The following is a 15,440-nucleotide window of genomic DNA, read 5'->3' on the forward strand; positions in this document are numbered from 1 at the left end:
CAGTCACGGCTGTAATCGCTGCCAAAGGTGACTGACATTTATTGGCTCGGGGGTGTGAATACTTATGTAAATTAGATATTTCTGTATTTAATTTTCAATAAATTTGCAAACATTTCTAAAAACGTTTTCACTTGGTCATTATGGGATATTTGTGTAGATGGTCGAGAATGAATTTTTTTTTAATCGATTTTGAATTCAGGCCGTAACACAGCAAAATATGGAATAAATCTTGGGATATGAATACTTTCTGAAGGCTCTGCACACAGATTGCCTGACCGACCTTGTTATTTTGTCGTCAAAGAAAAGTATGTAGCACGCGTGCGCGCCCCCTGATCTACGCATGCGCAGAGACAGTTTTTGCTCTATCTCCGCCGGCGAATGAACAGAGGACAGAGGTAAAGGAGTGAGGATAATATTTTTCCTCTATCTGTTAATGTAATAAACATTTTGGATGCTTTCCTTACTGCAGAATGCAATTATTGTCGCAAAATTGGAATGTCCATCAGCCTTGCTGTCCATCAGTCTTTTATAGAGCTGCGTCGTGTGTTGCCTTGGTTAGGCCTCGTTATAGCTAACGTTAGCTACGTTACTAGTCGTCTTTGCTTTGATAACAAAACCCACGAGTCATCATAGCTAGCTATCTCAATAGCAAGCTAGGTAGCTATCTAGCTATTTATCTCCGTTAGCAAACTAACCCAGCAAATGTTGTTAGTTAGCCTATGGCTATTTATAGTTAAAGGCTAACCAGGTAGATGATATCTGTAATTGCCTAGCATGTGCATTAGCTAGATGGCCTGTTAAACTCGGTTGTTTTGGGCCCTGTACAGGTACCGCCAAACAAATGTTTGTTCAGAAAATAGAAAGTAAAAATCATTTGACAGCTACAAAGCAGCAGTCTTTTGTAAGACCCCCCCAAACATTTAGTTGGAAAGGATACACACTAATTGTCATTGTAAAGCAATGCATTTTCTTCTCCATCCACATTAATTACCCTGTATGCATCCTCCACATGCACCGTTGATTTCTCACTCGTTTACAATAGGAAACGTGAATGATTAAAATACGTTTTCTCACCTCGATAATTTGTATGGCCTGATTGTTAGGGTCATTTTAATGTCAGGCTTGAAAATCCTTTCAGCCGTTTTGGCACAGTGACTCAACTGATTTTACTGCATGGTCGGAACTAGAAGCACAAACATTTCACTACCCTCGCATTAACATTGCTAACCATGTGTGTGTGACAAATACGATTTGATTTTGAAGTGGCCAAGAAACATCATGTGAAGGCTGTCTAGTGGACGAACTGGGAATCTGTTGTATCTCAGGCTCCGTGAAACACATTGTTTCCCACCTTTCTAACAGTACTAAGCTTGTGTTTGTCGGACTTAGTTCTGAAACTGAAATGTACTTTGAGGGTAGTATACAATATTATGCGTAGTTTAGAAAATGCCACCAGAGGGCATCAGAGTTGAAGAGGCTAGCTATAAATAGTATGCCACATTCATTAATTCAAATTTTTCTAATTCTAAGGCTTTCTAATTATTAACAAAAAGTCCCATACAGAAGACGCCTTCGTCCAATGACTCTTATGTGTAATGTAATAAAACTGAGAGTCATGATCAAGGGATAGCTAGTGTAACCGATGTGAAATGGCTAGTTAGTTAGCGGTGGTGCGCGCTAATAGCGTTTCAATCGGTGACGTCACCCGCTCTGAGACTTGAAGTAGGGTTCGTTGCAAGGGCCGTGGCTTTTGTGGCGCGATGGGTAACGATGCTTCGTGGGGTGTCAGTTGTTGATGTGTGCAAGGGTCCCTGGTTCGAGCCCGGGTTGAGGCGAAGAGAGGGACGGAACCTACACTGTTACACTAGCTGGCCAACTAAGCGACATTTTCCAGCAGTGAAAATTTTGCTAACCTGCCCATTAATTCTGTTGTTGCTAGTCTCACTATCCCGCCCTGATATGATTTAGCTAGGTATTGTATTAGCTGTAAGTAAATCTGTAACAATCTCCTTCTGTATTGTTTGTTTTTGTTGCTAGTTGCCAGTGTTTGTGTTCAATGAAAGCAAGGTAAATGTCAAATGAAGAATCCTTATACAAATAGGCCCATTTCCGGTTGTTGTTCTGACAGGATATAAACCTAAATCAGTTCCGGCAATACACTTAAGCTCGAGCCGTGACTCATGGCCCAGTTTGGGGGACAGAAGAACCCACCGTGGGCGGCTCAGTTCACTGCCACGGGGGTGTCCCAGCCCAGCCACTCAGGACAGTCCCTGGACCTCAACAGCCTACACTGTGAGTATGATATTTTGCTGGATTACTGCCTTTTCTTCTGTAATCTGTACTCATCTGTGGGATACAATTAATGTGAGGTTGAGGCAGGATTTCAGTTAGGAAAATGTGACGCCGGACATTTGACCGGCAGTATTTTAATTTACCAGACATTTGTGAAATTTACCGGACCCATATGCATTGGGTGCGTACCCTGATTAGGGTGTCCACCCACGGTGCTCAGAATGACTGACAGAAATCACATTTAGATTATGGTAATTCATATTCACCCCCTAGAGTCTAAATTAATTAACACAATCAAATATTTCCCATCAATATCCGTCAGGGTTTTTTTTGGCATGGGCTGCGTCTCAATCCACAGCATCTACCGATGTCGCCCTTCCGCATCTGCGGTGAAGGTGGCAGAGCTAGAGCAGTGTTTGTCAGATCATGAAACATTCCGAAAATCGGTCTTCTCACGAAAACATCTATAACGTACGAACAGTTTGACCTACAAACTAAAGATGACTCCCACGAACACGATGGTGTTCTCCGTTTTGCTCTACGACCCCCACAAACGTCACAGGACTTAAGTCGGTACAGCCGATGTGCCAACTTCTGTCAGTAGTGTCCGAACAGTTTGGGCAACATACTAATATGCCCCCCTCTAAGGAAAGGTGAGTCTCACGAACAGGTTGGTTGTTTTGCTCTAGGACACCCAGAAGCCTCACAAGACTTGTCTGAAAGTAGCCCGGTACCAGCTTAAAAAATGAATGGAAGTACAGTATATATGGAGATAGTTTTGTGCCTAAAATAGGGGGTTAAAAACATGTCAATCTTTCGTAACTTCATTTTTTGAAATATTCTTTTTACTCTATATTTATCCATGTATGAAGCTGTTATTCAATGCGTTTCTATGGGATAATAGCAGTAAGGCAAATTCTGTTTCATCAAATCATTTAGATTTTTTATATATATATATACATACCTTAAGGGGTCCTAATATTCTATGTCACATAGTCATACCAAGGATCATTTAGCTATCTTAAGAATTCCATATGTTAGCTTAGTAGACCGAACCCCCAGCTTAGACTCTTAAGGACTTAAGGATTAACAGAACATGAATGTCGAGGACAATGTGCGGTCTTTCCGACGAAATTCTGATGTGCACTTTGAAGATGTTAGGCTAGTAAATGTGGACAGTTATTCTATGTCAATCTACTATCTCCCATAGTAAAAAAGTTGACACATTTTATTGGTCAGCTGGTGGAGAAAGAAATGGCCTATTCCAAACCGACTTTGGGACAGTTGTCGGACGATGGATCCCAAATTCATACAACCAGTAGGCCTGGGCTACATACAAATGTTTTTTTTTTTTAATGGAAAGGGGGATACCTAGTCAGTTTTACAACTGAAATGTGTCTTCCGCATTTAACCCAACCCGTCTGAATCAGAGAGGTGTGGGGGGCTGCCTTAATCGACATCCACATCTAAGCAATGAGTCTGATGCAATAGATCAGAACATTTATCTTAAAATGTATAATGTTCTTAACATTATAAGCACAGCAATGCGCACAAGGCATTAGACTACGCACTAATGTTCGTTCCGTAATGCAATTAGCAGGAAAACACCATTGTCAAAAGGACACCGCTCATGCAAGTGGTTTCATGTGACAGAGAAAATCATTTGGCTACTGGACAATGAAAGAAAGTTGTCTAGGCTACACATTTTGAAGCAGGTAAGACATGCCTCATAATATGTACTAAAATGTTCAGGTTTCAAGTATATGTTTTCAAAACTCATACTGCCTCCAACTCATTGCAAAGTGGTGTGTGATGCGCTGATGAAGCCTGACTTCCGTTGCCTATGTTTGCTGTTTGAGATGCTGTAGCATCTGATAGACTGATTTTCTGCTCAAAGGCTCTGTATTTGTATGCTGTAGGCCTACGCGTGTGATAAATAAGATGCATAAAGAATATACTGTGCACCAATTTAATTCCACTAAATTATGCAAATGTACCTATAGACCGATAAGCATATTTCCATCAATAAATAGGCTAAAAAGCATTATTTCGCAAATTGGCCGGTGCCAATTTTATTTTTCAGTTTTTCTAATATTATTTTTTGGGACAAAGGCTTGCTATTACCGGATAACGGTAACCCTAGGTTGAGGGTACAGTGCTTGAAGGAAACTGAATCTCACTGATCTCTTTGGCAAAGTTTGATGGAGGCGGTTCAGATTAGTCCGCTGGATATTCAAAGTACTATACTTTTTTCTTTCTCTCTCTGCCGGTCTATCACTCCATTCCTCTCACTTGCCATACATCCTCACTCCACTCTTTCTGCATTCTTCTATTCCCACACCCATCTCTCCCCTGCAGCTCTAGGTGTGCAGCAGCCATCTCTCCTGGGTGCGTCTCCCTCTATGTACTCCCAGCAATCAGCCCTGTCTGCAGCCTCCCTCAACTCCCAGTCGTCCGCCTCCAACTACCAGCTATCCCAACAGACTGCAGCCCTGCAGCAGCAAGCCGCAGCCGCCGCCGCTGCAGCACTGCAACAGGTGAGCTACGCTAGGCACAATGCAGCTAAATGTTCTTTAACAGAATATGATAATATTTGTGACTCACCACCTGGATTCGGTCTTATGTAGCAAAATGTGAAATTGTGTTTTTTACATTATGTAAAAGTAGAGACTCAGAGCTACAAAATGATATATCATACACTGCATTTGAGGAACAATGGGAAAGTAATTCTGCTTTGAAAGTTGATCAACTTGGAAACTCACTTTTGAGAAAATCACCTTTGAATGTTTTGGTATCTACATCCATTAAGCATCGTTCACACCCTCTTAAGCTTTAGCCCCACCCATCTTGTTTCGCTCTTGGAGCGCACACTTGACGCACTGGCCGATGATTTGTTTACCTCTGGATAACATGAAAACAGCCTAACCAGCTCTGCTGGCAACAATTTAATTACGCTTTTTTGCAGACGTTTACTGACACTGGGAATATTCAGCAGGTGTTGTACACACGCCACGTAATGTTAGCTAACGAGCCAGCCAGCTAACGTTAGCTAGTTAAACAACAATGAACAAAGTGCCAACAATGTCACAGTGCTAGGAGCTAACCAACCAGGTTCAATGTTAGCTAGCTAACATTAGGCTCTAACTAGAAAAGCAAACGGTACTGGGAAACAACGAATAACGTCAGCTAGGGAGCCAGGCAGCTCGCGTTAGCTAACAGTACACTTTAGCTTGAAATGAAACCACTTTCTGTCAAAATTAGAAATGTGTCATAATTGAAAATGTAGCTAGCTATCTTACATTTTCAGATGACACGTTTCTAATTTTGACAGAAATTATGGACGCGTCTCCCTATCAGGAATGCCATACCACGGTTGCCCTTAGTTTGAAGATGTAATCCTGAGACAGGTGTTGTCTCCACCTCTTTACCTATCATACTCTAATTCCACTGATTTCAAAACTTCATCCTCCAGAAATTGGAGAGTAACACTTATGCAGCTCCACTACACAATACATTTTAAAAAAAGCCTAATTCGACAGGATTACCAACATAGACTGATGAGATCAAATTGACAGAAGCCTTGAATATGGCAGACCAATCCGAACTCCTCTCTCGGCATATCCAGCTCACTCATTATCTCAGCCAATCATGGCTAGTGGGAAGGTTGCTATATTTTTCTGTGGCTTAACCAACAAGGCTCGTAATTTAACCATTTTATTCATATTTACAGATGGCATACAAGTTTGTAATTAAGGCAAATGAAAGTTCACATGTTCGAGAAGGCAATTCTGCCAAAAAAAAGACACTGATTAAAAATACAGAAATAATTCAAATGGCCCTCCTGTGACTTGCGACATATGCCTAGTTTCCTGATTCGGGTCACTGTTATTGTTGTTGGATAAGCTCAGGTAGTAACTTTGGTTTTGTGCCAAATGAACACAACCCAAAAGTCCCCAAAATGGTAGGTAGATACCCCATTGGTTGATCACGTCTAATTTCACTTGAACTTTCAGGATTTTGTTTACTGAAGAAACATTTCCAATGATGAGCATTATTTTGGTCAGACAAACTGGTTTGGGAACCACCGAGGTACAGCGATTGGTAAGCGGCCAAACCTCACTAGACTTGAAGGAGCTGTGATGTTGGAAAACCTGTTCTCATGTTCTGATTTGTGGGTGATGAACTGATGCAACTGATAAACACCCACACACCATGAGACAGATCAGTGTGAACAACATATTCTTTAGATTCTGAGTGAAAGTCTGAGAAAAATAACCCTTTTTTTCTTCTCATCCTCATCGCTGTGGTTGAGAATGAAGTCACTAACTGTTTAGTAAATGGTCTTCCCTTCAAAGCAATATCAAGTCATTTTAACTTTTTCTCTCTGTCTCATCTCGCTTATTGTTTTAGTCTCAAATCAACTCGGCCTTGCAGCAGTATCAGCAGCAGCAGCAGCAGCAGCAGCAGCAGCAGCAACAACAACAACAGCAGCAGCAGCAACAACAACAACAACAGCCTCCTCCTCAGCAGCCTCCTCCTCAGCAGCTCTACAATGTACCCCATCAGGTGAGACACATGGCCATTACACCCACTGAAATACCCTGTTCTAGGTTGAGTAGGAGGAAGTTTCACTTAGAAGCTATTGACCTTAATGTGTTTTGAGTTTTGCCCCTGATGGCTATGATTGGAGAAGATGTTTAGTATGTCATATAATGTTAGTTCATATGACGATCAATCTGGAATTCCTAATGTCTTCAATCTCTCCTAATGAGCACATATCTTTCCTTTTTAGTTATACAAAATATTCTGTTTCCCTGTCATGGAGTCAGTAATATGACATTCTGAGAATGCCACTGGGTCTTATCTGGAGTAGTGCTCTGTTGTTGGGGGTTTGATACATGTTTTTGCTGCTTGGTTTGTAAACAAATTAGAGCTTGTCAGCAAAACTGTTGAACTGGGCAGAGTTCCAGAACTTTAACCCACTTTAAGAACACTGAGTGTTCTAACCCAGAGCAGCCAGTTCATATCACTTCAGTTGGACCCCTCACTCACTTAGTCACAGGCTTTCATTTACAAATGGGTTTCACTTAGATAAAAGACAATGGCATCAGTGTTTATCAAATCAGATTTTTTTTAGAGGCTACACTCTGCAGCATAGTTGTCCCTTTTGTTCTCTTTGACCTATGTAGTTGTTGTCTTATACTATATTCCACAGGAGGTTGGTGGTACCTTAATTGGGGATAACGGGCTTGTGGTAATGACTGGAACGGAATCAGTGGAATGATATCAAATACAGTTGAGGTCGGAAGTTTACATACACCTTAGCCAAATACATTTAAACTCAGTTTTCAGAATTCCTGACATTTAATCCTAGTAAAAATTCCCTGTTTTAGGTCAGTTAGGATCACCACTTTATTTTAAGAATGTGAAATGTCAGAATAATAGTAGAGGGAATTATTTATTTCAGCTTTTATTTCTTTCATCACATTCCCAGTGGATCAGAAGTTTACATGCACTCAATTAGTATTTGGTAGCATTGCCTTTAAATTGTTTAACTTGGGGCAAACGTTTCGGGTAGCCTTCCACAAGTTTCCGACAGTAAGTTGGGTGAATTTTGGCCCATTCCTCCTGACAGAACTGGTGTAACTGAGTCAGGTTTGTAGGCCTCCTTGCTCGCACACTCTTTTTCAGTTCTGCCCACAAATGTTCTATAGGATTGAGGTCAGGGCTTTGTGATGGCCACTCAAATACCTTGAATTTGTTGTCTTTAAGCCATTTTGCCACAACTTTGGAAGTATGCTTGGGGTCATTGTCCATTTGGAAGACCCATTTGCGACCAAGTTTTAACTTCCTGACTGTTGTCTTGAGATGTTGCTTCAATATATCCACATCATTTTCCTTCCTCATGGTGCCATCTATTTTGTGACGTGCACCAGACCCTCCTGCAGCAAAGCACAACATGATGCTGCCAACCCCGTGCTGCACGGTTGGGATGGTGTTCCTTCGGCTTGCAAGCCTCCCCCTTTTTCCTCCTAACATAACGATGGTCATTATGGGAAACAGTTCTATTTTTGTTTCATCAGATCAGAGGACATTTCTCCAAAAAGTATGATCTTTGTCCCCATGTGCAGTTGCAAACTGTAGTGTGGATTTTTATGGCAATTTTGGAGCAGTGGCTTTTTCCTTGCTGAGCGGCCTTTCAGGTTGTCGATTATAGGACTCGTTTTTACTGTGGATATAGATACTTTTGTACCCGTTTCCTCCAGCATCTTCACAAGGTCTTTTGCTGTTGTTCTGGGATTGATTTGCAGTTTTCGCACCAAAGTACGTTCATCTCTAGAAGACAGAACACGTCTCCTTCCTGAGCCGTATAACGGCTGCGTGGTCCCATGGTGTTTATACTTGCGTACTATTGTTTGTACAGATGAACGTGGTCCATTCAGGCGTTTGGAAGTTGCTCCCAAGGATGAACCAGACTTGTGGAGGTCTACATTTATTTTTCTGAGATCTTGGCTGATTTCTTTTGATTTTCCTATGATGTCAGGCAAAGAGGCACTGAGTTTGAAGGTTGGCCTTGAAATACACCCACAGGTACACCTCCAATTGACTCAATTGATGTCAATTAGCCTATCAGAAGCTTCTAAAGCCATGACATCATTTTCTGGAATTTTCCAAGCTGTTTAAAGGCACAGTCAACTTAGTGTATGTAAACTTCTGACCCACTGGAATTGTGATACAGTGAATTATAAGTGAAATAATCTGTCTGTAAACAATTGTTGGACAAATTACTTGTGTCATGTACAAAGTAGATGTCCTAACCGACTTGCCAAAACTATAGTTTGTTAACAAGAAATTTGTGGAGTGGTTGAAAAATGAGCTTTAATGACTCCAACCTAAGTGTACGTAAACTTCCGACTTCAACTGTACATCAGACATGGTTTTCAGGTGTTTGATGTCATTCCGTTTGCATCGTTCCAGACATCATTATGAGCTGTCCTCCCCTCTGCAGCCTCCTGTGCTGCATTCTCTAGGAATGTATTATTTATTTTTTGGTGCAAATTATTGATGTTCAACCAAGCTTGAAAAATATCTCACTAATGCTGGTCACTTGATATGTGTCAATCAAACAATGTGTTTACTCAATGAAAGACTTATTGCAATTTCTGCATTTGTGTGTGTACCCCGTCTCTTCAGCAACATCAACAACATACAGACTCATACGGGGTAAATTAATTGATGTGCAACTCACACAGAACTCTGAATCGCCTTGATTTGAAAAAGGCTATACTCACATGTATCAATCAACAAATGTATTATTTACTCAATGAAATACTTATTGCAATTTCTGCGTGTGTGTATCCCGTCTCTTCAGCAACATCAACAACATACAGACTCATACGGGGTAAATTATTGATGTTTGCAACTCGCACAGACAACTTTGAATCGCCTTGATTTGAGAAAAGCCATACTCATGATATCTATCAATCAACAAATGTATAGTTGACTCAATGAAAGACTTATTGCTATTTCTGCGTGTTTGTGTACCCTGTCTCTTTAGCAACATCAACAGCATACAGACTTATACGGGGTAAGCAGCAGCGGTTCGCAGCCACAGCACAGTCAAATCACAAGGCACTTCATGCTTGGTGCTGGGGTGTGGAATGTACTCTATTCTATATACACACAGTAGTAACTGTTCTCTCTATCATTCTCTCCACAGCTCCCCCAGCCCCAGCAAGCGCTGCTTTCACAGGTAGGCTAATTAGGAACAAACTTGTCTCTCTTGTAAATGTAATGCACCTTTCAGAAAAAGTATTGCCACTTAAGTCATCTTGTCTTGAGTAGAATTATTTAGTCAAATATAATAGGCCTAAAAAGATGCCATTTTGTCATGGAAATTCCAAGCGCGCTCTTGTTATAAGTAGGCTGTGATTTTGGAAGCATGCGGTACAAAACCAAGGATATTGGGAAAGAATTGTGAATGCATCATAATAGTCTAACCTGACCATGTCTCTTTTTCTGCCATCTGCGCGGATGTTGAAAGAACTGGAGTGGTGAAAACAAATTCCCGGTAGGCATCCCCACCTTATCACTTTTCAGTTTTAAAATCCAGGTTAAATGTTTTAACCTTCTTCATAGCCAAATACAATAACAGGACGTGTATGACCACAATGAGTGTAATAATCAACACCTTTTAATAAATGAAGAGAAGCGCTAAGGGACATTTGATTCAATTAAATCGCAAATAACATGATAGGCTCCATATACAGTAGACACTTCAAAACGTTCCATTATTAGATACACAGGTTCAGAATTTAGTGGGACTTCATACAATTCATCCATTTAGGACTTATACAGAAGGTAGGAGTAGGATGATGTTGTCCCTGGACACTAACCTATAACTTTCCTCCTCCCCAGCCCCCCGTGGCTCTCCCCACCAGCCTGTCTCTGTCCAACCCCCAGCAGACAGCCCAGATCACCGTGTCCTACCCCACGCCTCGCTCCAGCCACCAGCAGCAGAGCCAGCAGCAGAGTCAGCCCCAGAAACAGCGTGTCTTCACCGGCGTTGTCAACAAGCTGCATGACACATTCGGCTTTGTGGATGAGGACGTCTTCTTCCAGCTCAGGTGAGTGTTCAGACTCTGGCCCAAGTCCTCTCAGATCTCCACAAGTGCATAGAGTTTAGGAGCCCGTTTAGGATTGGGCCACAGAAGACATTGGACCAATTGTATTTTTTTAATGGGTTTTCTATATTTTGCTGATCGCATTCCTAATTTGTGTACCTTTTATTCTAAAGCAGAAATGTTTTGTTGAATTTCAAGTGTGAAGTTTCTGTATATTGCAGTTTCTAAAGCAATTTCAAGTGGGTAAATAATGGGTGATGTCTCCACAGTGCGGTGAAGGGGAAGACCCCCCAGGTGGGTGACAGGGTCCTAGTGGAGGCCGTGTACAACCCCAACATGCCTTTCAAATGGAACGCCCAGCGCATTCAGACCTTACCTCAGCTGGCCAACCAATCGGTGAGACTCACCTAGCCCCTACACACACCTGGGACACATTCAGTAGACAGGCCTGAAGTAAAACTGAATAACTTTTGTCTCCCTACTGAATATGATCCTGGTGACCCTGTCAACAGCTAAAACCAAAGCCTTACGCCTTGATCAGACCGACAGCATCATTTCGTTTTGGTACACCAGAAGTACATTCATTTCCAATGGAACTCTGCATTTGCCTTGCAGCATTGGGTTGCAGATGCATTTGCAGTGCGTTCTGTGTGGTGCATTGTGTACAGATCCTTTCGACATGGGGCTGTGCATTATCATGCTGAAACATGAGGTGATGGTGGCGGATGAATGGCACGACAATGGGCCAGCTTATGTCTGCCCATGCCATAACCCCCCCCCCTTCCCCCCCCCCCCCCGCTACCATGGGGAACTCTGTTCACAACGTTGGCGTCAGCAAACCGCTTGCCCACACAACGCCATACACGCCGTCTGCCATCTGCCCGGTACAGTTGAAACTGGGACTCATCCATGTGTGTCAGTGGCCATCGAAGGTGAGCATTTGCCCACTGAAGTCTGTTACGATGCTGAACTGCAGTCAGGTCAAGACCCTGGTGAGGAAGGCGAGCACTCAGATGAGCTTCCCTGATACGGTTTCTGACAGTTTGTGCAGAAATTCTTCAGTTGTGCAAACCCACAGTTTTATCAGCTGTCCGGGTGGCTGGTCTCAGACGATCCCACAGGTGAAGAAGCAGGATGTGGAGGTCCTGGTGGACATTCGTGCAGTCAGCATGCAATTTGCATGCTCCCTCAACATGAGACATCTGTAGCATTGTGTTGTGTGACAACTGCACATTTTAGTGCCATTTTATTGTTGCCAGCACAAGGTGCACCTGTGTAATGATCATGCTTCTTTATATGCCACACCTCTCGGGTGGATGAATTGTCTTGGCAAAGGAGAAATGCTCACTAACAGGAATTTAAACAAATTTGTGCACAAAATTTGACCAACGCTTTACATGTTGCGTTTATATTTTGTTTCACACGTATCCACAAAAAATCTTGGCTTACATAATGAAAAAGGTTACAACTGCAGAATTTATTACTCAGCATTGATGCAATGACGAAGGCGGCAGGTAGCCTAGTGGTTAGAGCGTTGAGCCAGTAACCGAAAGATTGCTAGATCGAATCCCCGAGCTGACAAGGTAAAAATCTGTCGTTCTACCCCTGAACAAGGCAGTTAACCCACTGTTCCTAGGCCGTCATTGTAAATAAGAATTTGTTCTTAACTGACTTGCCTAGTTAAATAAAGGTTATATATATATATATATATATTTTTTTAAATGACACTGTCGTTCTGATCGAGGCATAAGCCAGTGACACCTTCCACCTCAATTTGAATGCTTCCAGGGTTTGATTCCAATCTGATCATTGGCTCGCTCTTCCAGTCTGCCCTGCTTGACTCATTCTGTCAGATTTAAATGTAATGTAAGCCTACATGTAGCCTACTTGTAGCCTTCAAGAAGTATAGATGGAGCCATTGCCATATTCACCCTCCGATCTCAGTGCAGAGGTGAAGTTTGAGAGTGATCAGATTGGAACCCAGCCCTGTGTGTGTCTGTTATTAACCACTCTGATCTCCACCCCTCCTCTCCTAGCTTCAGCAGCAGCCCCAGTCCTTACCTCCAGTTCCCCCACAGCTGAGCAGCTTCTATGCTGACCAGGGGATGCAGCAGCGCTACTCAGACATGCACTCCGTCGGCATGGACAACAGACAAAATGTAACCCTCCCCCCACCTTACCCTGCCCCCCCACACACACCTCTATGGCCCTCTTATTCTCTTTCTTTTTTCTTTATACATATTCCTGCTTCTTGTACACAATCTGTGCTTCTCCCTCCTCTCTTCTATTCTCTTCTATTCTCTCTCCTCAACTTTCTTTCTTCTCTCTCTTTTCCTTCTTCACGATGAGCATTTACTTGTGTTTCAGACCCAGATGGTTTCCTGATCTATAAAATGCATTGAATACATTTTATCTCGGGGCCTTATGCTCTGTCAGAAAATGTTTCTGAATGCAATCTAAATGTCTACTCATATTTTTGGGGCTTTTCTAACGGGGAAATCCATGAAAACTTCTCAACAGGGGAAATTTGCAATTTTGAAGGTGCAATCCATAAGATATCTTTTCATTGTTGATTTAGGCTAACCATGCGAGTCCCATTGATGGTAATGTTTTTTGTGTTTTTCGCTTACATTTTTACAGACATTAAAGAAGTTAAATCAACAAATACTAGGATTTCTAGGATATCTTTCAGAATGCACTTTTGACACTTTTTCTTCACCTCTCTAACCCTTCTTCAATGTTATGATTTTCACACATGATTATCACCTTTTCACCTCACAAACAGGTTAGGAACTACTATCAAAACTGGAAAGCTCTCCATACATCAAACAGAAAGTCATACACCTATCATTCCAGGGTTTTGCAGAGTTTTATAACTTCACCTTTTTGTCGTTTTTTTTCTTCGTGGAACCTGTCCTGTCTTTGCAGATCATGCAGACTGAATATATGCTTTTTTGGCAGTAGTTTTCTCGTTTGTTGACAGAATTTAGTCACTGTACCTGATTGAAACAACTGCACCTGCCAAAACCCATTTTGGGTGAAAGAAATGGACGCCTTCCAAACCTCACTCCTCTAGTTCTGTTTTGCTTTAGCACATGGTTACCTGTTGGCAGCGGCACAAACCTCATTTGGTGTATGTCCTCTTTGCATAATGATATCCATGAAGCACATTTCTTTAACTTAAGCTCATATATGGGACAGGAAATCAAAATAAATCACTTACTCTGATAAGTTAACTCATGGGACAGCCCTTGGGTAATGCTAACCTCTCTTCTCCCGTACCCCACCCCAGAGCCAGCCTCCAGGCCCTAATATGATGAAGCCGGGTCCCAACATGCTCCAGTCTCTGCCTCCCCCCACCAATTTCAATGTACAGGCCCAGGGTCCCCCTCCTCCCCTGCTCCAGGCCCAGCTCTCTGCTGCCTCCTTGGCCCCGCTCCTCCATAACCCCCCTCCGCCCCTGCTGTCACAGCCACCACCCAAAGGTAGGGGGCACTATGATGTCGATTTGTGTTTTTCTGATGCTTTTAGATTTAGTTGCTACTTTTGCAGAAAATAAATAAATAATTTGATTTGTAATATATCTGTCTGTGTTTGTATGTATTTATCTGTCTGTTTCTCTTTCTCGCTTTGCGTGTTTCCCCTTTCCTCTAGATGTGTTCTCAGGAGGTCTGCTTCAGCCCCCAGTGAGGATGATGCCTCAGCCCGTCCGGCGTCTGGACCCCTCCCCTCGCTTCCCCAACCGTAATGACCGCCCTGAACTCATCCTCAGGACCAAGGATGAACGCAGTCGTGAAAGAGACCGTGAGCGCAGGAGGTCCAGAGAGCGCTCTCCCATACGTAAACGCTCCAGGGACCGTTCTCCGAGACGTGACCGCTCCCCCCGCCGCCCTCGCAGGGTGGTGCCTCGCTACACAGTCCAGTTCTCCAAGTTCAGCCTGGATGGGTGGGTCAACCAATCATTATAATGATTGGTCAGTTTCAGATTTTCGTTGATATTATATCTGGGTGTAATCTCGAAAACCCGACCATTGGTAACACAGTGACTAGGGTCTGATTTAAATGGACTCTTGGCATAGAGGAACTACACCACTGCCTACATCACTAGTTTATCCGTTTGAATAAAATGCTAAATAGTAGCTAGCAAGATGGAGATCACGGAGGTCATCTTTAATTAGTGCATTTCACAAGTGGCTAGTTTACATCAACTACCTTAACTAAAACCACTGAAAAGGTTTGGCCTGCACACTTTGGTTTTCAATTGTGATGTTCTGGCTTGTCTTCCCTTTAATATTTGGGGAGAGTCACCTGAATTAGTTTTTTTCCCTTCATAGACAGTGACGTAGTTTCTCTATGCCAAAAGAGTCAATTGAAACCAGAGGGGTATACTACGAAGGAAGCTAGATCTACTCAGGGTTTTCTAAAGCTAGCCAGCTTCAGTTAGCTTCACATTCAGGCACAGGCTTCCTCCTTACAAAAGTTTTACTGTGCTTGACGTTTCAAATGCATTCTGTCATTATTAAA

The 15,440-nt window shown here is 42.5% G+C and overlaps 1 protein-coding gene across 5 annotated transcripts in view; it reads left to right on the forward strand.

Annotated features, from left to right (window-relative positions):
• The first annotated feature begins 311 nt into the window (after positions 1-311).
• Positions 312-15,440, forward strand: part of LOC106613116 (cell division cycle and apoptosis regulator protein 1) — a 36,567-nt gene continuing 21,438 nt past the window's right edge. The window contains exons 1-14 of one of the 5 annotated variants that reach the window (XM_045722543.2): positions 312-395; positions 2,129-2,292; positions 4,651-4,829; positions 6,703-6,858; positions 9,487-9,516; positions 9,665-9,694; positions 9,851-9,880; positions 10,013-10,045; positions 10,337-10,363; positions 10,711-10,919; positions 11,186-11,312; positions 12,953-13,075; positions 14,209-14,401; positions 14,571-14,862. In XM_045722543.2, coding sequence (XP_045578499.2) covers positions 2,181-2,292; positions 4,651-4,829; positions 6,703-6,858; positions 9,487-9,516; positions 9,665-9,694; positions 9,851-9,880; positions 10,013-10,045; positions 10,337-10,363; positions 10,711-10,919; positions 11,186-11,312; positions 12,953-13,075; positions 14,209-14,401; positions 14,571-14,862 — 1,541 coding nt within the window. In that variant the 5' untranslated portion in view covers positions 312-395; positions 2,129-2,180. Of the gene's footprint in view, positions 404-1,784; positions 1,987-2,128; positions 2,293-4,650; positions 4,830-6,702; positions 6,859-9,486; positions 9,517-9,664; positions 9,695-9,850; positions 9,881-10,012; positions 10,046-10,336; positions 10,364-10,710; positions 10,920-11,185; positions 11,313-12,952; positions 13,076-14,208; positions 14,402-14,570; positions 14,863-15,440 lie in introns of those variants that run through there. The other 4 variants (XM_045722545.2, XM_014215062.3, XM_082976807.1 and 1 more) reach the window with 4 other exon arrangements.

The sequence above is a fragment of the Salmo salar genome, chromosome 01, assembly GCF_965601325.2.
Source record: "Salmo salar chromosome 01, fSalSal1, whole genome shotgun sequence".
Classification (NCBI taxonomy): Eukaryota; Metazoa; Chordata; class Actinopteri; order Salmoniformes; family Salmonidae; genus Salmo; species Salmo salar.